This window comes from Poecilia reticulata, linkage group LG9 (genome assembly GCF_000633615.1).
Source record: "Poecilia reticulata strain Guanapo linkage group LG9, Guppy_female_1.0+MT, whole genome shotgun sequence".
NCBI classification, from domain to species: domain Eukaryota; kingdom Metazoa; phylum Chordata; class Actinopteri; order Cyprinodontiformes; family Poeciliidae; genus Poecilia; species Poecilia reticulata.
In genome coordinates, this window is record NC_024339.1 from 8,675,737 (window position 1) to 8,702,025 (window position 26,289).

At 40.3% G+C, this 26,289-nt stretch overlaps 2 protein-coding genes across 3 annotated transcripts in view; one reads left to right on the forward strand and one right to left on the reverse strand.

Moving 5' to 3' along the window:
* LOC103469653 (transmembrane protein 132D) overlaps positions 1 to 26,270 on the forward strand; it is a 42,206-nt gene extending 15,936 nt beyond the window's left edge. The window contains exons 3-10 of one of the 2 annotated variants that reach the window (XM_017306460.1): positions 8,435 to 8,572; positions 16,857 to 17,049; positions 18,846 to 18,989; positions 23,419 to 23,472; positions 23,545 to 23,624; positions 23,849 to 24,113; positions 24,292 to 24,483; positions 24,585 to 26,270. In XM_017306460.1, the coding sequence (XP_017161949.1) occupies positions 8,435 to 8,572; positions 16,857 to 17,049; positions 18,846 to 18,989; positions 23,419 to 23,472; positions 23,545 to 23,624; positions 23,849 to 24,113; positions 24,292 to 24,483; positions 24,585 to 25,907 (2,389 nt within the window). In that variant the 3' untranslated portion in view covers positions 25,908 to 26,270. Of the gene's footprint in view, positions 1 to 8,434; positions 8,573 to 16,856; positions 17,050 to 18,845; positions 18,990 to 23,418; positions 23,625 to 23,848; positions 24,114 to 24,291; positions 24,484 to 24,584 lie in introns of both variants that reach the window. The other variant, XM_008417451.2, reaches the window with a different exon arrangement.
* On the reverse strand, positions 7,314 to 8,243 carry LOC103469652 (myc box-dependent-interacting protein 1-like). The gene is made up of 4 exons (XM_008417450.2): positions 8,203 to 8,243; positions 7,846 to 7,941; positions 7,611 to 7,718; positions 7,314 to 7,442 (listed from the first exon to the last, which is right to left on the reverse strand). Exons 1-4 carry the CDS (start codon positions 8,233 to 8,235, stop codon positions 7,329 to 7,331), a joined length of 351 nt encoding a protein of 116 aa, XP_008415672.1. The 5' UTR covers positions 8,236 to 8,243; the 3' UTR covers positions 7,314 to 7,328.
* Positions 26,271 to 26,289: the final 19 nt, after the last annotated feature.

Here is a 26,289-nt window from a genome sequence, read left to right on the forward strand (position 1 = left end):
GGGCGGATCTCATCCACCCCCGGGGCCCTGCCACCTAGGAGCTTTTTGACCACCTCGGTGACCTCGTCCCCAGAGATTGGAGAACCCAAACAGTCGCATTTCAGTCGCATTAAGTGATAATAAGCAAGCATTCTTATCTTTTGTTTGCTAGTTCACAGGTTGAATGACATGGTTTTAAAATGCATTTTGTTTTTCCAAAATTTGAGATCCTAAGGTTTACAGTTAGAAACATTTACAGAAATCCCCATAAAGTCAGAGAGGTTTCTTACAAACACTGACCTCAAAATCCAATATGGCTTCTTTGTGTATATCACAAGGCGATCGTCACAGTAAAAAAAAAAAAAAAGAAGGGAATTAGGGAGGCTGACATGAAGATTTTGGTCGATATACCCTTTCAACAAAACAATCTCACCACTCACATTGTTTCTCGGTTCCACAATCGTGCTGCGCTTCATCACCATCACATGACCAAATAAATACCGCCGGACTACTCCCCTCCATCTGCCGAAACACTTAAATGACAACAAGATGAAAATACATGTTTGTTATTAACTTCAGTCCTTCAGTTTTGCTGATCGGGCCGATACAGATATGTTGGAAAATAACTTATATTGACAGGTATTAATGTTAATGGTTGTGTATGCCTGAAAAAAAAAACAACAAAAAAAACACTGTACATTTTCTCTTTTAATACATGGCATATCATTGAATCTTACCCACAAACACTGTACAGCTTCCTTTTGAAATGATTTTGCCAGTTTGTATCTGAAGACACAAAATTAAGAGGAATACAAACACGGACCTCAAAACCCAGAAATACGCTGCTTCCACCTGCTATTTCTAACAGAAGCCAGTTTAACAATCATGGATCTAAACCATTACATTGTTGATCTGGCTGAAAGCTTAGGGTGGTGTAATCTTAAATCTTTTAGCTCTCAACATATTTTCTTCAAGAATTGCCCTGTTTTTATCTCCATCTATCTACCCAGCAGCTATGGGAAGCTTCTCTGTGCTTGCTGAAGAAAACATCCCAAGAGCTAGATGCTATATATGTCTGCTGTGTTGCCTATGTAGTTGGTGGAAAAGAGAAAATACTATTTAACATTATACTGAGAATTAATCACATATAGATGAACTCTAGCTACTTGAATTATGACACTGCTCCCACATACTTGTGCGTAGTCCGTCAGCTCCACACACACTGTCTGCAGGCGGTTGAAATTTTACAGTCGATCTTTCATATTGCTCAAATTTCTCCTGATAAATTTTCCACAATCTGAATGAATACTAGTGAGCTTGATGAGTTATCACACTCAGGTCTTCTGGTTCTAGTCTACACTGCTTCCCCAGAACCAAACATGGAGAAGCAGCATTCAGTTTCAATTCTCCATAAACTTCTAGAAAACCGCAAAAGTGCTGAAACACTGAGCTCCTTTAAATCCAGGCTAAAACCCCCACCTGTTTAGAGTTACCATTGATTGGTAATAATCAGAGCAGTGATTAATATATTTGATGTATATGTGTTTGATGATGGTGTTCTTGTTACATAATTGGTTACTGTATTACATACTTTTGGTATAAAGCACTTTGAGCCGCCTTGTTGCTGAAACGTGCTATAAAAATAAACTTGACTTGACCTGACTGTGTACTCCCAGTAAAATACATTGAAGTTTCTGATAGAATGTGCAAAAGTACAAGAGATGTAAAGTATTTTTGCAGGACAGGGTTTATTCCATGAGCGCATATGGAAAATAATAATAATAACAACAAAAAAGAGAGTATTACGTAATAGCTGAGCCACTCCTGCCACTCACATCTTACCTGGTCAGAAAGTGAGATGGATGGCTGTTGCAGCACCTGAAAGCTGCCTTTCACACACGCTGTCAGCATCCATCTCCACAGCCATCCATCTTCTCTGCCCCGGTGCCTCTCCCCGCTTGCTGTCTTCCTCTGGGCCCACTAACACCATGGAGACAGGTTTTAGTTTCCCAACCACTTAAAAAAAAAAAAAAACTAAAAAAACACCTTTTCCAGATGCAGGGGAATCCTTTTTTTTTTTACTTTGAAAAAAGGGACTTTAGATAAGACTCCTTGTTACTGCCACTTTTCATTAAGCACACCCTGCTCCACTCGGCCCTAATACATGGAGGTGTTCCATCATGGCAGGCCACCGTATTCAGAGGCAATTACTAGATTAACCACCCTGTTACGTTTTCTCATTATTACTGTGAATATTCCATCCTTCTTCCCTCGCTGATTGCAGTGCATTAAAGGTTTTAAGGTTTTCCCGATTGGAAGCAAACCGCACATTCACACTGCAATTATTATTCTCTAGAGTCAGCAGAACTGCAATTATATCTAAAAGAGCTTACAAATCGCTGGTTCAACTAACACAGAGCGAAGCAGCTTAAAAGTAAAAGGGGGAAAAAAAAGTCAAATTGCAGATTTTCAATAAACAGATTCATTGTGGGTGGTGTGTTATTTTTTTTCTCTCTAATATAAAGTGACACCAAACTGCTGATTATCTTAGCCTTGCATACAGATTTGGAGCAGATTTGTGCAGCGCCTTGCAAATGGATCCAAACCCCCCTTTTGTCACATTACATCCACATTGCATGAATATTTTATTGAGGTTGTTTGTGATGGACTGACACAAAGTAGAAAGTAAGTCTGAAGTGACATGAAGAGAATACAAGAAAATGTGGAAAAGATGGGATAATCTAGTAAAGCGCTCTGTGCTTAGTTCTTTAATTTAAGCACTTCACAAAAAGCTATCAACATTTCACTGTTGATCCCAACAGCAGCTATAAGGGGACACCGTGTTGACACTACATTACCATTACTGTGAACAACAACGGGTCCGGCCACCTCCCATCTTGTTATCTGCTAAACCGAAACCAAATCAGGAACAAGCAGGTCCTCGGACTGAAACCTCATCTATTCTCCTTTGCTCATTTAAACCACACTGTGTGTTTTCCTCCTCCGTTGTTGCCTCCACAGCCTCCTGGGAGCGCTCAGACTGTTAACAATTACCCCCTTCTGTTTTCCTCTGTCAGTCACTCTGATGTACACAGAAACTGGTTTCAGCAACTAACCGGAGAGGACTCTGAAGCACCTTGAAGCTGTGCCTTCCTTCTGGGGCTTTATTTTCTGTTCCAAATTAAATGTGATTTAAGAAAGTCAGAGATTTTTTCTTTTCTTTTTATCATTTGTGAGTTTGGAGTGGCAAAATGTGTGGTGAAATACACAGAGAGGCGCAGCTTAGACTTGGGTGCTGTGTTTAAAAAAAAACACATGACACAAAATTTCGAGGGGGTACCCAAAAGTTTCCAGAATGACGCTGCTGCAGGCGCAGTTTTCGTAGTACACGATTCTGCCGCTAGGTATTTGTTCAACCACGCCTTCTCAATCAGTGTGCCAAGCGGCGTTGATGTGGAAGGTTTCGTTTACCCGCAGTGAATTTTCTTGGAAGAGCTGTTTTGTCCAGCCGTCGTTTTTCTTCATGGAGAAGTTCTATGAGCAGCGCGCGGCTGAAGCTTTGCTTCCTGCTCGGGAAAAAAAGCATCGGAAACCGTTCAAATGTTGAAGACCGCTTACAAGGATGACGCTATGTGTCAAGCTCAAGTTTACTCGTGGTTCACCCGCTTTAAAAATAGCGAAATGTTAATTGATGATCAACCGCTTTTTTCCGGAGCAGGAAGCAAAACTTCACAGCCGCGCTGTGAAGCCGGAAAAAAGCGGTTGATCATCAATTGACATTTGTGAAGAAAGGTGGCTATACGGATCCAATAAATAACCTAAACCGGGAGGAAGTTGCTCAATGTTGTTTTGGTTTGATCAGAGTTTTATTAGAATCCAATAACAAGCCTAACAAATAGAAATATGACGTTTTGTTCATAATTTTGGCAAAATGGGAGAAATGAGAAACAATAGCAAAGGATGAGTACAAACTAGTGGTATAGCTAAGTGAAAGGGCGAGCTGACCCAGAAGCACAGATGAAGCTAATCCCTAAACAAACAGCCTCAATAACCATAACACTGTTTTCTTCCACATATTTTTTATCAATTTGTCTTTTTTTTAAATCTCTAGTAACAATTATGTCAGAAGTATTGCATGTTGTATTTAGGGATACATCAGATCAGATTTCACCTGACATGTTCAAAAGAGGTGTTGTCCGACTCACTAGGAACACATGGGCCTGTCACATTAACACATTTTGCTGGACGATAAATTGTCCCAAAAGTTATTGCGATAAACGATAATATTGTTGTTTGGATTCCATTATCAAGCACTGTAACTGTGATGGCATAATAATGCAAGAACACATTCTCAAATATCAATAAAATTTACATTCAAATTAACATTTAACCCTGGAACTGGAAGGCATTTTAAATATCCAAAATAAATCAACAAAATAATGGAAACATCAAATAAAATGGATTATGAAGTCTCTGTCAAGAAAATTGTCCTTCAAAGAAAAGGGCGAGTTGAGACCAAAAAACCAGACCGAAGACTTTTGTCATCCAGTTTTTTGTAAAACGAAAACAATAAATAAATCATACAAATGGAAATGATTGAGTTTGTTTTAGTTTATCATACAATGATTTACTGCTTATAGGAATACACATCCCTTGCATGTTTTTATTTGACATAAGAATAGATAATTTATAATTCATTATAATTAATTAACAATATACATAAATGCATGTGCTAGCTCTCAATGAGTGCTTTTTTTGCTATAGAAGAGCTACTACTCTGGTGTCTTGTAAAGGTTCATGTTGTAGAAATTCGGCTTTGGTTTCTTCCAAACCTCTCCTACAGTCTCTGTTACTCAGTGACTTTATTTAGTGCCAGATTAATCCAGAATCCACCCAGCCCCCAAGCAAATAACACACAGACAGTCCTCCAAATGAAAGAACCAAAACACAAGTTGGTTTAGAGGAAATGAACAAACACCCGTTCTGCTCTACTGTCACAGATCTGCTCTGAGAATCTGACGCGTTCAGGTAGTTTGGAAAACTTAATTCCTTCCTTTTTCCTCCCCCAAACTTTTCCCCTAAAATTGACATTCTTGACGGTGACACTTTTAAACTCCTGAACAAGATGTAAGTTTTTGATGAAGCTTATTCTTCCACCGGCTGAGATAACATTTTGGACATCCAACCCCATAAACGCCCCACTTCTCCAGAAAGCAGTAAATTGCAGAATTAGGGTTAATTGTGATTAGGATGGTTCCCTCAGACAAGAATTTATCCGTAAGACACAATTTTGACTGATGTCTTTTAAGGTTTATTGGACAGATTATTAACTTTGGACCTAAACTAAAACTGTTTGCTGTAGCATAACAACTGATACGTTGATAATAATTTGTAATGTAATAACATTTCTGGACATGAATCTCATAACAGGATCATGACAACACTATTAAAACCTTTTTTTTCCAGATTGGTCAGCTTCTTCATTGGCTGTTCACCAATTAAATGCCAATTAAAATGCCTTTTGACTTTTAAGCAGCGGCGTTTAGCTGTGCATCATAGACAGCAAACTTTTTTTTTTATTTGCGAGCCAGTTTCTTTTTTTTTTTTTTACACTGGAGGATTTCCCCTGTTAGCCTTGTCCTCCTTTTGTGAACTCTTATTAATCAGGGTAATGAGCTTCTGCAGCAAGCAGGTGGGACGGAAACGGGCAGCCTGCAGGGTGGGGGCATGAGCTTACACAGAAGCCATGCTCACAGATCATTTATTCCTTCCTAATTGTAACCTTTAACCTTTAGCGATCTTCTTCTGTTTGAATTTAAAGCAGCCAAATTCATTCACTGAGAAAAAGGAACGCCCTCCAATCTTGATTTCCTGCTGTTAGGACAGCGGGTCGTGGCGGGTGCTGAAGCTCCACGACGGATTTTCGAATTAGCTCCCACTTAGGCAGATGTGCAGTCGAGCTCCGACGCCTCAGGAAACACAAATATGTTCAAAATATTCAATGCAGTAGGTCAGTATTACTTTATATCACGGGCATAATAATACGTGTAAGGTTGTGTTCCTCCACAGGGCTCAGCGGGGACCTGCATTTCATTTTCTTTTGGCTGAAACTAAAACCAAAGTCAGCAGCAGGAGCGGCGCTCAGATTGCTGCTGCTCTTATCGCAGATTATGCTTCCTTAGAGACTCGTAATGCGCTCTACACTTGTGTTTATCTTGAAGATTGGGAGATAAACCACACAGCTTTACATGCGAATGAAAATCAAAGAATTAGACTTTTTTTTATTTTTTATTTTTTTCTAAACTGTCTACCAGAACCTGTTTATGCTGTTTGTGAGCAGGTCCCACAAGAGATTTGAAAAAAACAAAAAACAAAAAAAAAAAAAAAAAACCCACACACAAATGGAAGAGGCAACACATGTACAGGGTTCTGTTGTTGTTTTCTTTTTCTTTTTTAAAAAAACTCGTGCGTCTCTCTTGGCCCTCGCAATTCTTTTAGAACAGCATCTCATTAACATTTGACCTACTGAAAGCTGCTTATGCCGGGGAAAGCCCGCGGGGACGGCATTTTCTCCCTCATAATGTACACAATTTATAAATTAGTCAGCCAAGAAAACTCCCAATCCATCTGTGTATTTTAAATCATGAAAGCACACAGCGAAAGAACAGACTTGAAGGTGGAGAAACTGGCACCGGGGGGTTGGATAAGAGTTGCTACATGATAGTTGTTTTATGTGTTTCAGATACACACACACACACACACACACACACACACACACACACACACACACACACACACACACGCACGCATGCACAGTGAAGAATCAGAACCGGTACCGGACAGGTCCAACAGAACCAGATGAGACATGCAGCATGCAGATCAGAACCAAGCAGCTCAGATGGTTCGTCGCTAACTAGTGATGGTTAGTCTGTTAACTAGTCACTAACATGTCAGCTGATTAGTTAGTTAATTAAAGCAACAGGTTGATGGTTTTCATGTCGTTTTTATTTTATGTTTAGTTTAATCCTGAATGCTTAGTTGGTTTAAAATGAGTTAATGTTTGATGAGTTAGTCTCTGTGCTAGTTAGTAAATTAGTTAATGGTTTAATAATTATCTAATTTGGTGATCAGTCAGTTCATTAACACTAATCAGCAGGTTTAGTTTTTGTAGTTAGTATTGTATTGATCAGTATAAGTGACCTCATTAATCAGTTTCTCCTAAAGTTAAGCAGGAATACGACTGATTTTTAATTTAAACTTAAACTGATTTAAGCTGATCAACGATCAAATCAGATCAGTTTGGACCAATTTAAAGAGGTCAGAGTGATGTCATTAACGGTGTGATGTCATCAGGTGACCCAGAGCTTCACCTGGTTGTAGGAGAGGTTAGTCTGCGCCACCTGGTGGGCGGAGATCAGGCCCTGCGCCCAGCTGGGGGCGGCCATCTCCAGCAGGGCGGTGGGCTAACAGCACACAGCATGCAGCGCCGCCAGGAGGACGGCGAGGAAGAGCAGCAACAGATCAAGTCAACATTCTCAGTTTCACACAAGAATCAGAGTCTGACTGATTTAAGGTGGAATCAACAGGATCTCCTGTTCCACCTTAAATCAAAATGGCTTCCTGGCCGTTACCTTGGCGATCTTGGCATCGTCTTTCTTCTTCCCTTTCTGCAAGGAGGTGAAGTGATGGCGGGCGCTGTCAAAGTCCACCAGCTTCCTCTCGCGCTTCGCTACGCGAGCCTGTTGGACAAACAGCAACTTCAGCAATGCCGTATTGCTGTCTCTTTCAGCAACACGGCACCTATGTTGCCCCACGTTGTCACTTTCTCACTTCCTGTCATTTCCTGTGTCGGATCTCCAGACTCACCTTGATCTCTGGGAACTGGGCCAGGTACGTGTCGAGGCCCAGCAGGGATTTGTCCGTCAGGTTCTGGTGGTAGTCCAACCACAGCGTGTCCGTGTCCTGGAGGAGACAACAGGYTGATGAAGACATTCTGAGGAAAATCTTTTCTCTCTGCCGGGACGTTTCTGTGTGAGTCTCTGCTGTCGTTTGTGGTGTTTCATGTCGTAGTGTTGGTCCTGTCAGTGTCATGGTTCGGGTCTGGCTCAGTGAAAACATGATGATGATGGTGATGGTCTAGTCTGGATGCGGTTCCGTCTCTCAGTCCTGCTACAGTTTGAGCTCAGAAACAGGAAACAGCAGCAAACAGCAGGAAGTTAGTACCTCCAGGTTGTTGTCCAGCTCCTTCTCTATCATCTCCTNCACACACACACACACACACACACACACACACACACACACACACAAAAACGCTCTCCTTTTGTTGAAAATAAAACTGTTGTTTTGTGCGGTGCACACTGAGAGGCCTGGAAAACAAGATGTGAAATATCACATACATATACAGACATTTTCCATTGGCCACATTCTTGACCTTTTCATTTGTGGCTTTCTGCAGAGCATCAGTAAAGAAAGGTGTGACCTTTCGAACAGCAACACCCAGCAACTCCTTACTGTGGGACATCACGCTGGATATGGGAGCAGATGGAGCCATTGCTGTGATTTGTCAGAGAAAGGCCCCCATCCCCGGGAAAAGGTGAGTCGATGAAAAGTCAACACAGCTCTTATGACTTGGTCAGAACATTTTATGCGTGCCTGGTTTTTGTACCTGCAAATTTTTATATTTCATCATAACTACTCGCCCTCAAAATGTTGTATTTTAGTTATTAAGGAGTCATCGTTTCTTCTGCAGAGAAAATATATCCTGCGTCGTGTTTCGTGTTCTGCGAAGTGAAACAGTTTTATTTTTTGGGAATATACCTAAACCGTCCCTACTGAACAAGTCTAAAGTCAGTTTGGTATCCGCTGTCTGCACCAGGTCCCAGAAGGACTCTGGCTGCAGGTTCTCCTGTAAAACCCGTCCTAAATGGGCATTGCCTGCTCATCTTTATTACCCGCTTCCACTCTGTTCTTGTGTTTATTTCAAAACATTTACCAGCTGCGTGGGGTCACCAAGTCCTAAAATGCAGCAAATTTGCCTTTTTTTTGTTTGTTTTTATTTTATTTTTCTTCCGCCCAAGACTTTCAAGAATCTGAGGAGTGTGGTGAACTGCATCGATGCGACATTAAAACTATTTACAACAACATCTGCAGGTCAGTTGGATCAAAGTCGGCTCTCAGGGTTTCTGAGTACCTAATCTCATTAAACAGGGCTACACCATCTCTTTATCAGGGATGTCCTTTCTAAGTCAGCAGCTTTACACTGTTCACCTAAATTTAACACAGGTAAGTTATAGGTTAACTAGATGACTTCTAAACAGTACAGTGCCTTCAAAGTACCGTCGCCCTGTGACATTTTGTCCCTTTGCATTCACAAATGATGCATTTTATTAGGATTGTTTTGTGCTAGAGCAACAAAAAGTTGCACATAACTATAAAAGAATAATATTTTTTCTGTATCTGTGACATCTCTGCCGACGACACAGATTCCGTTACGGAGAAGTTTGGAGAACAATATTAACAAGCTCAGAAAATCTTAGATAGTGACACTGCACATCACTTCTAACTCACCATCCTTACAGTGAAAAAGCAGTGATTTCATCATCATGGTGTGAGGCTGCTTTCCTTCAGCAGGAACAGGGAAGCTTGTCAGAAAATGAGTGGAGGTAAATACAGGTCAGTCCAAGAAGAAGAAGAAGAAAAAAAAACTCTTCAAAACTGTAGAGGCCTGAGGTGGAGGTGTTCAACATGTTTTAGCCACTAAATGCAACCAGAGCTACAACTCAATGGTTTACAGCAAAGGTATAGTCGGCATTTAACATACTAGATACGCCCAGTCAGAGTCCAGACATATATGTAACTATATGTCGGGGGGGTTGGACATATAGTTACATTGAAAGCTGATTGTTTCACTTGGAAGAATAAACTCCAATCTGACTAAGTTCTTGTTTTTACCCATTACTTCATTGTAATGGGGTTTCTTTTGATGTGAAGATGCAGGTAGGAATTGCATCAAAAGATGGTACTCACCACCGCCGTCTGCAAGTAGCTAAAAACTGCAAATATTTCAGACCCGATCTGAAAATAATTATAGCTGTCCTTTTTAATAGTTCAAACATCAAATGGACCATTTGATGTTTTCAATGTTCAAACATTAAAAGTAGTTCAAACATCAAATGAACTTTAATGTTCATTTGATTGTTAGCAAGCACAGTGGAAACCATCTTAACACTTCCACAAAATCTAATATTTACAGTCCTTGTCTTTGCTCTAGAGGCTGCAGCCAATCAGCACAAAGGAAAATAAATGTTGCTCCCGAATTTGCTTTAGAAACATCTTTAGAAACACACCTTCTCCGCAGCTGAATCTGTGAAAATAAAGAAACACCAGCCAACAGTGTGTCAAGTGACATTGGGTATTTCAACTTCCAAAGCGGCATTTTCTTTTGACTATTTTAGATATGCTCTTTGTAAAAAAATCTCCAAATAGCCAAACTTCCTGCAAATAACTTTGGCTTATGTTACACAGAAAATTCTGTGTATAGCTGAGAGCTTGAATACTAGAACACAAATTTAAAATCTTTTTCATCTTCACAATCCTACATCACTTTTATTGACATGTCGCAACAAAACACAATAAAGTTTTGTTTTTTTAATTAAACTTTTATTTAACCAGATAAAAACCCATTGAGATCAAGACTTTTTTCACCCGAGTGTCCTGGCCAAGAAAGGCATCAGCACTGGTCGTAGTGGCTGAGACGAGCACGCAGCAATAAAAGTCATTAAAAATATATCAAGCATGAACAATTTGACAATAAAGTACAGTAGCTGTGACAGTAATAATTTAAAATGTAAAGGCAGTGGGAGTTTAAGATTTGAAACACGGGCACTGTTGACAGGATTTCCGTTGTCGGTTTTTGAAAAAATTTTGGCGAAAGTGTTTGATGAAACAAGTTTGGACAGTTTTAGCTCAGCTTGCAAAACAGAGGGCGCTAAAAGCTTTCTTCTCCTCTTCTGTCCTCACACAAAGAGCATAGAATGAACTTTAAGCATAAGGCACAACTGATGCCTGTTCTCCGAAGAAAAGTGCATAAATAAATAGGAAGCAGGCCAAAAAGGGCCTTGTACACCAGAGTCATCCAGTGCGTATATCACCCAATATTCAGGGAAGACTTGCCAGCTCTAACAGTTGTGGGTGAGGCGACTACAACCAGTGATAAATCTCAAAGCATAGTGATATACTGGAGTCAAGGACTGGAGACTGCTGGCTGAAAGCCTCATATACAATTTTTGCCACACTCAAGCACAGGCAGAAACGCAGCTGGGATCAAAATCTTCCAGGTTCTGAGGAGGAAACATGATTTGTTTCTGCAGTGGACACCAAGCTTCACATTTAAGTTGGAGATTAAATGTTTCACATGACATGAAAAGTAGACGCCATGCAGATTGCCTGACAGAATCCGATCAGCTTTTTACTTTATGCAATGTCTCTCTTACTCAATATACATACAGTCAACAAGATCAAGTAGAATTTTTTTTATTATACATTACAATAACGTTTGTCAAAGTCAATGTTTATGAGCCTCTGTAACAGAGAGAATTAGAGAATTGAGATCACTGGACAAACATTTTTACTAAACAGCCTAAGGATTCAGCAAGGGGAATTTCAGGTGTCAGATTCCCCTTTGACCTTTTGTGACGTATAGTTATTACTTCCTGTTATGAGCCATCAGGTCACGCGCGGCTGGTCTCAGCAGATAAAAAGTCAACCTAGTTGGCTGCTTGAACGTGGTGTGTAACCGTGGAAGGGTTTTACAGATGAAAACATAAAGTAGGTCATTGAAAGCTGATTGTTTCATTAATGTTGGACAACAAAGTAAAACGCGGCACAAAGGCCACCTAAAACTGGATTGCAAGGGTTTTGATCCAGTCTAAAAAAGACATCTTTTTTTTTCTATGACTCAAATGTGGCTGCAGCAAAGAACATCAAACATGCTGAGCTGCTGAAGGATTTGACAGTAAATATCATTCATAAACCAGGGATCACACACATTTCGGACCTCTTCATGAAGCCGCACTCGAGATATTTACTGTCATTTAGGAATCAATAAACTAATATAAGACTACTTGTCATGCCATCATCTATATAACAAACCTGCCATCCATCCAGCTGCCTAGCCACGTTGTTGTGTACCGCATAAATCTGTGTTGCTTTCCAAGCCTGCAAGTGAACCCCAAAGTGGTTGCTTTGAGATTAAATTCAAACAGTAAGATTATGTCTGCCTTTAGAGTGGCTCCAAGAAAAGATTTTATGACTAAGGCTCGCTTGAATGGCTTCCAGGGTAGGAACAGCGTAAAGTGTGTGCAGCCAAGTTTTGCAAGGAGCTCAATGAAGGGCCAAGCAATAACAAGAGGAGGAGGGAGGTAATTCATTGGTAATCAAGCAAATGTATACACTTGAATATTGGTCTAAATCATTATTGTTTGCTTAACTGAGCTCTGTTTTTTTTTTTTTTATAACTGACAACTTTGTTTGGTTTAAACAGTTAAGCCTCTGGACGTTGGTTTGACCTCGTTATGTTGTTTTCCCCACTTGTTGTGGATTATGACACTGTTTACAACAACATTGTATGTTGGTGAACATATTTCTTTCGCCATTATGGCTAATCCTCTGTAAAAAATGCGACAAAGTACGCAGGACTCCTGCTGAGGGGTGTCTGCTGTCGCAACTCTTTTGGGATTTCTGCGACTTTATGCCTTGCTAGCCTTTGTCGGCTCAAACAGTATTTGCTGTATCAGTGCACTGGGGCAGTTTTTTTTCCCCCTCCATGCTCCATTGAAGGAGCTTGGCTTGGATCTTAATAAACTTGCAGGCAGATTGCGAGCAATAAAAACATAGCCGATGAGGTTGTTGATCATTCCTCTGCGAGCTTACAAACTATGACAGGGGCGTGTAGCATGGCAACACTGCCTATCATATGGATATCTGTGCTAATGCAGACTTAAGGGGATGTGCTCTGCCTGCTGATGTGAGCCAAGCATATCTTCTTGTAATACTTGACCAGAATGCGATTACTATCTTTTAATCTCAGGTCTCTGAGCAATATGTTACAATGATTAAATTACACTAAATCTTTCTTTTGCCCTTAATAAGGAAAATCCTTTAGCGTGCTTTGTTTTTTAGGTTGGAATTTAATAATAAAGGATTCATGTATATAATTTGTAATTCCACATCGCTGTCGAGCCAGCAGCACAGCGCGGCTGTGATGCAGCCCCCAGTTATACAGTAAAAAAAAAAAGGAGCTTAGTGAGTCTGCACAACTATGACACTGATTTATAACTTGTGCACACTGTGGAGAGTCTGATAAAGTCCATGATGTTATGTGCATGCTTATTTTGTTTTGCCCAACCAATAAATCTTCTCTGTTGTTCAATGACACGCCAAGGAATAAAAGCTAAACTACAAACCGGGGGAACATGGCAGAAAAAAAAAAAGAAATGCAAAGTAGCGGAGCACCCTGCTCCAGCTGGCATCAGGAAAAGGCCACTATAACTTACAGAGGCCAATGCCTTTTGCCAACTATGCAGAATGCCACTGTCCTTAGAACACCTCATATCCCATTCATACGTAACACTTGCAGACACTCTCAGTGAAATGATATCTGCAAATGATTCTCTAAAAAACCCTCAAGTTGCAGAATCCTCCTCAGTGCTGAAAAATAGGCCAGGCCATGTCTTGTCTCAGTTCCTCAGATCACACATAGAAATGTGTTCTTTCATGGGGCGAAATTCATAACATGTCACTAAGAATTTGTTGCCGGATATTGCTTGAAGTCTGGTTGAAACACAAACTGGTCTTTTGAAGAGTACACAATTATTTGAAAAATAAAGTATGTTAGATTTAGGGACGGACTTTCAAAAACCAAAATGAACATTTTTTCTAACGGACAATGAAACAGGGTTGATAATTACTTTTTTTTCCCAAGCTTGGTAAAATTTGATACATCAATAGCACAATAATCTCAATAAAAGATGCTAAAGTATTTCAGAATGGTTAAAAAATTAAAACTGCATTGACATTTACAACACATGCCATCTCACAGTCTGAAATAGTCCAGTAAATGTCTTAACCTCCAGTATTGTACAATGACTGTTCTTGATATGACCAACATAGTTTAACACACAAAGTGTTATGTTGGGAGAGCTCCACCCTGAAGTTTTTTTATTGCTTACTTTTTACTTTCATGTGGAGTTTAAAATTTTTTGCATCTGATTCCCAAACTGCTATTTCACATTAAGGTATAGCACCCCCTTTCAACCCCTTTGATTGCATTTTGAGACATCTCTAATTTAAAATCTAAAATACTTGAAGCGATTATACAGAAACTGGATTTTCTACAATCAACAGATTTACGCTAAAAACAGTATGAGATTCTTTAAACCCCTTATTGTAATTGTGAGAATACAAAAAAAGCATTTTTAATATTTTTTTTGCATGACATTGCATGAAGATTGCATTATGCTTACCTATAAAAGATGGACTGACATATAATACACTAAGTATGGATGGACTCAAATATATTTTCAGCTTAAGAAACCTTTTTATATTTGAAATCCAACTTCTCGCTTTTTACAAAATGTTTGATATCACGCCTGCTGTCAGTTTAGCAGTTGAATAGTCTCTCGCTCTTTGTGTAGCGATTGCTTGCTTGTTGTGCAAGGGATCTGCTCCCCAGTCTGTGAAGAGGTCAATCACTCCATTAATGAGAGATCCATACAAACGCCTGCTTGTGAAGAGGCGGTAGCCCTGGCAGTGGAGAGATCTCACTTTGTGTTGGTCAGGAGATCTGTTGATCTATCTGGCAAGAGATCCATTTGTCTGTGATACAGTCTGTCACACCAGCCGTTTGGAGATTTACCTCATTGGGAGTCAAGAGTTCCCTCCCTCTGTCTGTTGAGAAACCGATCGCTTTTTCTGTTGAAAGATCTGTAACTACGTCTGATGAGGGAGCTATTCCTGTGTTGCTTGAGAGATCAATCTGTCAAAAGATCTATTGGAGTGTCAGCAGAGGCATCCATTTCTCTTTCTTTTGATAATGATGTCTGCCAGTCGAGAGATCTGATCCTTTGTCAGTCATGAGATCTATCATTTTGTCTGTCCGGAGATCTATAACTTGCTACACAAAGAAATCTGTAGCTCTGCCTGTCCAGGGATCTATTCCTCTGTCTGGTGAGATATCAGTTACCGTCTGTCAAAAGATTTGGGGTGAGCACTCCAGCACTCGGATGGTTTAGCTATCAATCCCTGTCAGCCAAGAGCTCCCTCACTCTGTCAGGAGAGGGATCTATTGCTTTGTTGGTTAAGAGATCTCTCTCTGACTTTGTTACTCTGTCGGACAGAATAATCTATTGGTCAGGAGATCCACTGCTTCATTGGTCAGGAGATCTATCACTCTGTTACTTGAGACATCCGTTGGTTGAAAGATTTGTTGCAGTTTAATTTGAGAGATCTATCAGTCTGCCCGTTATAGTTTGAGAGATGTGTTACTCTGTCAAGTAATCTATTGCTCTGTCAGTCAAGAAATCGGTCACTCTGTTGGTCAAGTGATCCAGTGACTGTCTGGTGAGAGACCTACTGCTTGGTCAGTCAAGAGATTCATCACTTTGTCTGTTAAAAGATTGATTGTTTTAAGTCAAAAGATCAATGTCGCTCTTGAGCGATCCATTGAACAACCGTCTGTCAAGAGTCATCAGTGTGTCAGTCAAGAGATCTTTTGTTCTGATAAATCTTGCTTGCTGAGAGATCTGACACCTTGTCTGTAAAAAGATCTTTTAAGGTTGAGCGATTGATCTTTCTGCAAAGACACCTTTCACTCTGTCTACAATATACCTGTTGCTTTGTCAATCAAGAGATCTATCACTCTGTCAAGTTTTTGGTCAAGAGTTGTCACTCTTGACCAACTCTTGATTTATAATCTTGGTTGAGAGATTTGACACTTTCTCTGGTGAAATATTTATTGTCCTGTCTGTCTAAGACATCTTTGGTGCATCTTAATAAATTGGAATATTATTGAAAAGTTTGTTGATTTCACTGACTCAGTTGACGAAGTGCAACACATTACATATATATATTAACACATTACATATATATATTAATTACACATGGAGTGATGGTTTCAAACCTTTCGTTCTGTTAATTAAAATGATTACAGCTAATGAAACGGTGTAGTTAATTTCTTAGTCTAGAATGTGACGTCTGACTAATAAAAAAACCCCATTTGATTAATTGAATACAATTTGTAATAAGGCTGTACTATAAAACGTGGAAAAAGTGAAGGTCTGTGTACACTTTATGAACACACCATACAGGTTGTTATTCTTTTAATCTCTTCATCTGACAAACGAGGCTTACTGGAATGCATAGTTTGATTTTCTGAGATATATTTCTCTGTCTGGCAACGATCACTTTGTCTGTGGACAAATCTATTGCTCTTACTTTTAAAAAACTATCAATGTGTCCAGAGATCTGCTTATATATGACCCTGGAGTCCATTTGTGGAATGACCTCAACTAGTTCTACACAAATGCATAATTTATCTTATTTGATTTTAAAACTCCTGGATGATAAAGTAAACTTAAAGTCATTTTTAGGTCTTACTTCAAGTTTATGAATCCAAAGATGGTTCTTTTTCCTTATAGGGAGCTACCAAATCTTGGAATCCGGGAAGGAGTTTTATGTCATGTAACATCACTAATTAAATCTTGAATTTTAAAAGAATGTGTCTGTATTCTTTTTATTTATTTTTTTATATTTGTGCTGTATGTCCGTTTAAACATTGCATTTATAGGCTCTTCCCAACTTTTTTTTTTGTCCTCATCCAGACTTGAAAGCAGTCTGCTGGAGGTGCTTCAGATGGACTTTGAGGTTGAGGAACTGAGCAGTCCCGTTGACAGCCAGGTGATCGTATGGAAGCTGGAGCTGCCATCTGCGCCCAAAACCGTCGCCAAGACCGAAGGAGCCATGAGGATTTACACAACTCAGAGAGACTTTGTTGGCCTCGCTCCTCTTGTGATGGTGAGTGAGATGACAGCTTCCGTGTCACCCCTGATCATTACGAGCGCCGGCGCCAACGTTACAGACAGCAGCCCCTCCGCTAACCGCCAACGCTTCGACTGCGTTTGAGCATCGGCGCATAAAAATATCATGAAATGCACTTTGCTGTGATCCGTTCCTGTCTGGCATGCATATGCAGAAGTCTGACTGTGCTTGGGTTTTTGTTTAGGAAATGGCTTCTATTTTCAGCAGACTGTGACCTTGCGTCGCTGACTGTCAGCTAGCTGATGCCTCTCTTCTGTGTTATTCCGCTCTGTTCTGCCGTGCAATATGTGGTCATTCTCTGATCCTTAACAGCTGCTTCATATGCTGCTACTTCGGTGCCTCAGGCCTCTTTATCATGCTACACTACCTCTATAATTAATCCATGGTATAATCCCCTGTCACTAAACATTACAGCTGTTTGAATAGCAATATTGAATCTTGGTTATTTGTCACCTGGGTCATGAAAATTGTACCAAACAAACAGTTTGAGGGCAATAACATGAGTTTTAGAGTAATTCATAAAAATACGGAGAAGATATATTTTCTTTGCTTTAGTTCAGATGCTACAGTATCCTGATTTGCGAATGACACAGTTCATCTTACTTGTTGAGTAGAGTCTGACCACAGGCTGAGGGCCAAACATGAGATTTTCTATTTGGCTCAAAGAAACATCAGCTTCTGTTCCAGTCTTCAAAAGAAAAAAAAAAAAGCGATGGTAAAACTTTTTCTGACAGACCCTTTAGCGCAGAGATGGGGGTGAGAAAGGGGGTGCATACTTCAGTCTCATTTAAACAAGTTCTGGAGTCCAGGGATGCATATCCTCATTTTCATACATAAAAAGCACATAAAACTGTGTCCTTAATGTTGATTTAATAGATAATTTAAAGAGGCTAGCCGCTCTCGTAGCACTTCCTACAAATATTATTCTATTATTTAAGTTCTATTCCTGGCGCATATGAGGGTTTTGCTGAAGGCCAAGTTAAACAGAGTAAATAGGTCTGTAAGGAACAGGACAGGACTGCAGAACTAGATTGCTTCATCTTGAATAGGAGGCCTGGATTTCAAGGCCATTTCATTTACCACTGATTTCAGGAACATTTGACCAAATGTCTCCTCTTTATCTACTCAATGTATTTTTAGAAGTAAATGTTAGTACATATACTTATACACAGATACGTGTCAAGCTAAGAATGAACATGCTGCAGTTATCAGTTGAAGTTATCAGTAAATCAATAATATTTCCCCTGCTTCAAAGATGAATTATTATTATTATTTTTTTTTTTAAAAGGAAATACAGATCAGGTCATCGCATTCAGTTCATGACTGGTTACGTCCCATTCTCTGGTGAAGGGCAGCAACACTTCAGACTAAACACCACAGCTCATTTCCAGTCCATTTCTACTAGTGTTTGACCAGGCTTGAAATGTTACAGCTTCCTTTGGACGGACATGCTTGAGCAGAGAAATCAGGCTTCATCTCTCGTCGCCCTGTCAACTCTGTGTTGACCTGGTCATTACCTCTCCTCTCCTCCCCTCAGCTCTGCTCCATCCTTGACTTCCCACAGGGATAATGGCCTTTTTATGACTTCAGCGCTTCGACGTCAGTGAGCTAGCCATCACCACCGCTACCTTTAGCCTTTCTCCTGGACAGGAGTTGTAAAAAAAAAAAAAAAGCATTCAGTGTCTGAATCATACATATTTTTAAACATGGAAACATTGAGATGTTATATTTGCTGTTCTGATGACATTGCTTGATCTTTACATTCCCTGCAGGACACGGAGATCCTGAACACCGCCGTGCTGACTGGAAAGAAAGTAGTGATGCCCGTGAGGACGGTGGCTGTGGAAGAAGATGGATTGGTCACTGATGTCTCCGACTACACAGACTGCAGCTCCTCTGACGAAGATGTTCTCAAGGTACAGTCCATCTATTATTGAATTCAATCTTTATTCGGTTGAAACCGAAAGTTTCCACACACAAGCAGACCAAACTTCTTTTGTTGGCTATTTATAAGTTTGCATTGCAATAGCTTAACGACATATTAAATATATTATTAAATAGAAAGAAAAAAAGACTTAATTGAATATGTATGTATTCACGGTACAATGACGTATCATTTTATTTCATTTTGCTCCCTTTTTACCATACATGAAATCGTCGTCCGGACTTTCTCAGATAGCTAAAAACATAAATCTTACTGCATGTAATCTCCTACAAAAGCGACAAACTATTCTTCATCTCATCATTAGTTATGAGACCTAAGGCAACAGCATTTACCTGGATGAACAAATGCGTTAGACCCTTACCTCTGGTACATTTTAATTTGGTGGAGCATGAGGGGTTTCAGCCATCATGAAATGCTCTTGCTTTATAAGTGAATTTCATTTGGTTCAAACACAGAATGCTGAGGTCGACAGAGCGGGATAAACACTCATTGAGTGGATAAAGGTGTTAAGAAAGTGGAATCATGAATGAATATAAAAAACGTGATGGTGAATGAAACAGCCCCTTTCAACCCTGTAACATACCCGTCTTTTCCTTCATACTGAGCTCACTGTGGCTCCTTGCGTGTCTGCTGACCTAATGGCTGCTCCGGTCACAAACATTCACTTTAATCTTCTTAGTCTAACAGCTTGACACAGATATCCCTCTCCTCCTCTGCTGTGCCTAAGGGGTATCAAATATACCAGTGATAGATGGAGACGGATTTATCTATAATGGACAGCTCACATCACAAGATGAAAGTGACAGAAAGTGTAATCTGCTGTGTTGGCTGGGATTTCCCATCGTGCAGGAGAGATGCAAAGGCTGAATATATGTAAAGATATTTTCCAGTTGGACGTATCATAATTAAATATCCCACTGAAAACTGGTGAGTCTTCAGTGGACTTTTTTTTTTTGGAGATTACTACATGTTGATCAAATCGCCACTCAAATAATCAGTACCTCACCTTTTGCAGTATGTAGTCATATTTCTCATAGAATATGTATTAATTGGGAAAGAAAATTACAAACATAGCTGTGCCAGTGAAGCAAAGCAGACGTTTCCATTTATTGCTCTGCTTGGCGATGAATGTCAAAAATCCTATTTCAGATGAATATCTAAAAACAGGAAAATATTTTTGGACCAATCAAATTGTGTTTAAAATAACTGGGAGGCCAGCAGACAACACAGCATTCCTTATATACTGGTGTATTAAAAACATATTTGAACAAACAAGGTCTTGAAGGTCACGCTCTAATTCTAGTCAGTGAAACTATTTACAGGCTTGAGCAATGTTTCTTGAAATTTGATGTATGGATCATATAAGAAAATATGTAATTGCGTCTCAGTTGGAAAAAAGGAGAGTGGACAGTGATGAGGTCATGTTATCATGGGCTTATGATTAAAGCACAACTCAGCCCTGAAATGACTCACGTTCAGCCGGCCCTTTGAGAAAAACACGGCTCCATCTTCCTCACAAGAATCTTTGTATTTTTTCCTTCGGTTCTTCATGAAACAGACGCGGTTCGCCTGATCTTAACTACAAGGTTTCACCAACTGAGTTCTAATGATGTTTCAATTAAAGTCTTATTCAGTTTTTGTCTATTATATTCAACATTTTGTATCACAAGTACTAGCTCTGTAAATGAATGCTAAGGTTTGTCTTTCCATGGATCCTGTTTTATTGAAAAATTGGTATCAAGGGTGTGAAATGTACAGTGTTCTGCTGCGTCACGACAGGCTACTTTACTTCTGTTATGTCACTGTCTCATTTCAGTGTTCAAGAATTATTTAAGTGACTATCTGGGAATGACATCACAATGCTCTCTCAATAAGTGGACCCAAATAGTCACATAATTATTTCCTGAATCGATCAGAACGTCGATCAAGGTGCCACTTTCACCTTTTAAGCATCCAGTGAATTTTCTTCAGTGTAGATAATAAATACTAGAGTGTGATTAGATAATATTGTAGTTAGTGCTAATGTAAGCTATCTGATCGATAATTGATGGTTTATTTAGCAGTGGGCAGATGTGTGATATACATTGTTTGAGAGCTGTAGATCTGAAATAGAAAGTCAAATCTTTTACTACCTGTAGTTTTTGATCTATTGATTTAGTGTTTGAAAATGCATTATCAGCTTGAGTTGAAAGCAAAAAGTTATCTTTTCACCAAGTTTATTAGTTAGCAAGTATCACATTTTGGAACCTGAACATTGGTTGGTACAGAAGCAGATGTGTTTGGCATGCAGGGATGGCACATGGATCATGTGGTTCACCGATCAAACTAGTTTACTGATATCCAAATTATTCCATCAAGGAAAAGCACAAAACTAATCCACGCTGTAAAAAAAAATAAAAGTTTTAATTTATGTAAAATTCTGTACCTGTACGGTAAAATTCTGGCAACCACAGCTGCTGGTATTTTACCATAAATTAGAGATGTTTTTTGTGTGTGTGTGTGTGTGCGTGTGTTTTTCTTTTTTTACAGTGCAGTAAGAGCATGATAGAAGCTGTTTGGCTACATTGATATGGAAATGAGAAATCCCTCTCAAACCTGAGGGTCAGTGGAGCCATTTTCTGTGCACAGCTTCAGAGTTTGCTTTAAAATTCTCTTTTGAATCAATGACTATTTCATGAAATCTATAAAGATGAACACTCTCAACTTTCCTTTAATGGACGGGACCTGCTGTGCAAGAGGATATGTCCTCAAGTGAAGAATCACATTTTTTGTCTCTTTTGTATGTTCAACTGTCAGTAGATAATCACAGAAGGTTATTAGTGGCATGTTACACATACAGTATATATTCCATGTTTATTTATTTTTCTTCATTTTTATTAACTCACATCTTGCGTTGTGGATTTTTGAAGGAACTCTTGAGCATTTTCTTTTTCGCACATGTCACTAAAACCCCCTCTTAAATATATACCCCAACACAAAAGGTGAATTATTCTCCTTTCACAGTGGTAGGTTTTGGTTTGAATGAATTAATGTTCTTTAGGTCCAGACTCTCTTTGGATGCCAAAAATGCCCAACCGGCTTCCATGAAACCAAATCTTTAAGTTTGGTGGCCTCTAAGCCAGGGGTGTCAAACTCCAGTCCTCAAGGGCCGGTGTCCTGCAACTTTTAGATGTGCCTCTGCTGCACCACACCTGAATAGAATAATTAGGTCATTAGCAAGGCTCTGGAGAACGTATCTACACAAAGAGGATGTAATTAAGTCATTTCATTCCAGTGTTTTGTACCTGTGGCACATCTAAACACTGCAGGACAGCGGCCCTTGAGGACTGGAGTTTGACACCCCTGCTCTAAGCAGAGAAACGTGCATCTGGAAACATCAGCATGTCATTTTGACAAAGAGTTGTGATTTTGAAAAAAAAAAAAAAGTGTTCCTTCAGATTCAACTTCTTGTAATTTTCTCTATTAATGTCATTACAGAAGTCCAAGTCCCATAAGTTTATTTTATAAAAAAAAACCATTTAACTGTTTTTTATATATATAAAAAAGAAAATCAAAACAGAAAATTAAGCTAAAATTCACATAGTGAAAATTCTGGAAGTTATTAAACCTTTAGCTGCTTTCATCAAGTCAAGAGAGAAACAAAAAAAGAAAAGTTTAAAGACTTTTTTTCGTTCAGGCACGCCCGTTTTTGCTGTGAATAGTAGTTTGTTTCATGAGTGCACAAAGGTTAATTTATTCATATATACTTTGCAAATTATACCCCAACATAAAAATTCTTCAAAGTACTAATACCGGCAGCTCATGTAACATATATGACATCAGCACCACAGTGTGAGAACCATGTATCTAATTAGTTGACAGCAGAAGAGAAACTGTTAACGAGATCAAGGAGAAACTCCTGATAAATGTCACAAAACCTCCGTGAGCTCCGTGGACACCTAAAAAAACTCGCAAAGGTCACCTTTGAAATTAAGATGCAACGAATGCACATGGTGGTTCGAGCAACTGATGTCAGCACCACACCGCAAGATATTTGAATTAACATAAAACTGCAATGCTGCCTCTTCCTAACGCTGTGGACTGGTGATCATCACGGTGCTTTATTACAGCCAGCTGACGTTACGGTGGCAGCATGCAGAGCAAAACTGCTGCAAGCCCATTTGTTGTTGTAGGAACGACCTATTTGTTAAAACAGTGACTTTTATGGGAATATTTAATTATTTTTTGTCATTGGTTAGATGACAAACATCTCCTTCATGGACAACAAATTTGCTCTGCGCTGGATAGAGATTGTCTACGTACCAGTGCGAATACAAATTCATGGCGTTAGACAGGTGATCAAATTGATATGTGTGATCTGATGAATTGCTCCCTCCGCTATTGTCTCATCCTCCGTCCAGGTGTCAGACAGATGCGACTACGTCTTTGTGAATGGCAAGGAGACGAAAGGCAAGGTGAAGATGGTAGTAAACTTCACCTACAGCTACCTGAGTGCTCAGCTCGAACTAAACGTGTGGATGCCTCAGCTTCCTCTGCAGATTGAGTTGTCAGACACAGAACTGAGTCAGATTAAAAGCTGGAGAGTTCCAATCCTGACCTCAAAAAGGTGAGAGTATTACGTTGTACAAAATTCCACTATGTAGTTTCTACATGTTGTTTTTTAAACACTTGATTTAGGTAATTTAAACATCTTTCCAAGAATTTAAAGGACATGATTTCGTAATTTGGAATAATCCAATCAAGCAAAGAAGCAGGGTTAGATGATTGAAGGTTGACGTTTCCTACGTAACAGGTGTGAACTTCATGTTTGTTTGTGTGCTTCTATCCCAGGTCTGGCTGGAACAGTGAGGAGACTGAACGGAAAGGGAAAGGCTGCATGCTCCAGCTTCAACACGCGCTTGTGCGGGTTCTAACCCATTTTGTGGCTGAGCAGGAAGACCCGCGGGACCCTACTGCCTATTTCCTGGGCTCTGATTGGCAGGTGGATATTACAAGGCTGGTTCGATACTTCATGAAGGTCGAGGACCCTAGAGTCGCAAGACTTCAGGAAGGAAGGGTGCTCTCAGGACGAGACTTTGGGACCACAAACATCCAGGTAACAGGCTGAACCACTGATTGTTATGCTTTTAGAAATTAGCAAGTGACAAACTGCACAATCAGCATTTATTAAGTCCTGATTGAAGTTGGATTCTAATATAAGTCACCTTTTATTTATTTATTTATTTATTTATTTATTTATTTATTTATTCTCGTCCAACATTGCTGTGTGACAGGTGTTTTCTCCACTGTCGGATGTTGTCTTGGCAAAGACGACAGTCAAAGTTGTGGATGACAAAGTGAGCATCACAGAGTTGGGTGTTCAAGTGGTTTCTGGACTCTCTATGACGTTACAACGCAGCTCAGGAAGTAGCAGGGCCATCTTGGCTACAACAACCACACAAGAGGTTCTACAAAGCCCGAAGCAGGTACTCTTCTATAATTTATTTTTAATGTTTCTGAGGAAACCAAAATCTTATAGGAAGTCATAATTTCTGCTATTTTTCTGCCTTTTTTGTTTTTTCTTTAGGAAGCTTTGGTCAGTTCGTGGGTCCAGTTTAGTGATGGCAACCAGACGCCTCTTGACATTTATGATCCAACCAACTACCGACTGACCGTGACATCTCTTGATCAGGGCGTGGTGTCAGTGCAGGGCAGACCTCCTCTTGTAGTGGCAGAGGGTGAGGGCGAAGGAGTCCTGGTTAGAGTAGAGATGTCCATCTGCGAATCCTGCCAAAAGTCTAAACGCAAAAGTACCGTGTCTGTGGGCAATGGCAGCCTTAAGGTCAAGTTTCAGGCCAACACTCGGCGGCCTGGTGGAGCAACCCGCAGCGTAGACCGGAGCTCTGTTGGCAACAAAGACGGCAGCAATGACTATGGCAACGACGGGGAAGAGACGGATGTCGAGAGAAAGCAGCGGAGGCCATCACAGTTTCTTCCTTCAAGTATCCCAAATTCAAACAAAGAGGAGAGTGCTATTCAGAAGATCCCGACCACAATCAGATCTACTGTGAGAACTATGACTAGCGGCAGTCTCGGAGGGGTGGGCAAGACGAAAGGACCAGAAAACACCGGCAGTCCAACCAGCGTAGTGAATGTCAGCCTCATGAGCAGCCCCAGAGAAGGCAGCAAAGTATTCAGCTCAGACAATATGATAGTGGAAGACATGAGCAGTGTTAGTTTTACTAGCACTGTGAAAGCCCCTGGGAATCTGGTCAACTACAACGACTTCCCCACCAAGGTGGAGATCCCCAGACCCAAAATGCCGGAGGTAGAAAGCGGTGAAGAAGCTTTGGCCAACAGGCCTCTCACAGACTTGGAGATCGGCATGTACGCCTTGCTGGGTGTGTTTTGCCTGGCCATCTTGGTGTTCCTCGTGAACTGCATCTCGTATGTTGTGAAGTTCAGGCATAAGAAGCCTCCCTCTCATGGCCAGGAGCCCACAGGGCACAGGCATGACTGGGTCTGGCTCGGCACAGACGCCGAGCTGGTGATGACTGTGCCGTGCAGTCCAGTGCAGCAAGACTCGCACACGGCGACCACTGTGATTGACATTGGGCCCGACAAGACTGCCTCTCTCTCCAGGAGGCCCAGTTGCCTGGCCTCCGTAACAGAGTCTCCCCTCAGCTGTGCCAGCTCCCATCGGACCAAACCCATACAAAGCGAATCCCTTCACTCGCCCACCAGCAAGAGAAAGAGAGTTCAGTTCACCACGTTCTCCACACTGGAGCGCCAGCATTCGCCACACCTCTCACCCAAGGAAAACGGCCACGGCATCCACTGGGTCGGAAAGGAAGAGTGTAGTGGGGAGGAACCTCAAGTGCCCATCATAAAGCCTGGGGACCACTTATAACACAGAACCCGGCCAGACCTCACATGTACAGCAGATGTGGCTTCGATCACCTCAATGCCTTTGTCGAGAAAATGGGATTTTGTATCAGGCCTCCTCAACATTTCATTGCCCATTTAGGCCTTTTACGTGTACATGTCTTGTATATTGTATATACTTAATATAGGAGAATGGATATATGTGGTAATGCTACAAATGGCTGAGCAGATGCATTATTGTATAGACAATATTTAAAGCCACAACGTGTTCATGCTGCATGAGGCGCCCTTGATGCACCACACTCTAAAAAATACTGAGGAAAAAGAAAAGCGAAATATTTAAAAATAAAACTCAAACGTAAATTAACACCTACAACACCGAGTTCAGCCAAACAACTGTTTTTAAT

Excerpts from the sequence above, each read along its gene's own strand:
- LOC103469652 (XM_008417450.2), bottom strand. The coding sequence starts at position 8,235 with ATGATAGAGAAGGAGCTGGACAACAACCTGGAG. Across the intron at positions 7,942-8,202 it reads AGCTGGACAACAACCTGGAG|GACACGGACACGCTGTGGTT; the intron begins GTACTAACTTCC and ends TGTCTCCTCCAG. Across the intron at positions 7,719-7,845 it reads CCCAGTTCCCAGAGATCAAG|GCTCGCGTAGCGAAGCGCGA; the intron begins GTGAGTCTGGAG and ends TTTGTCCAACAG.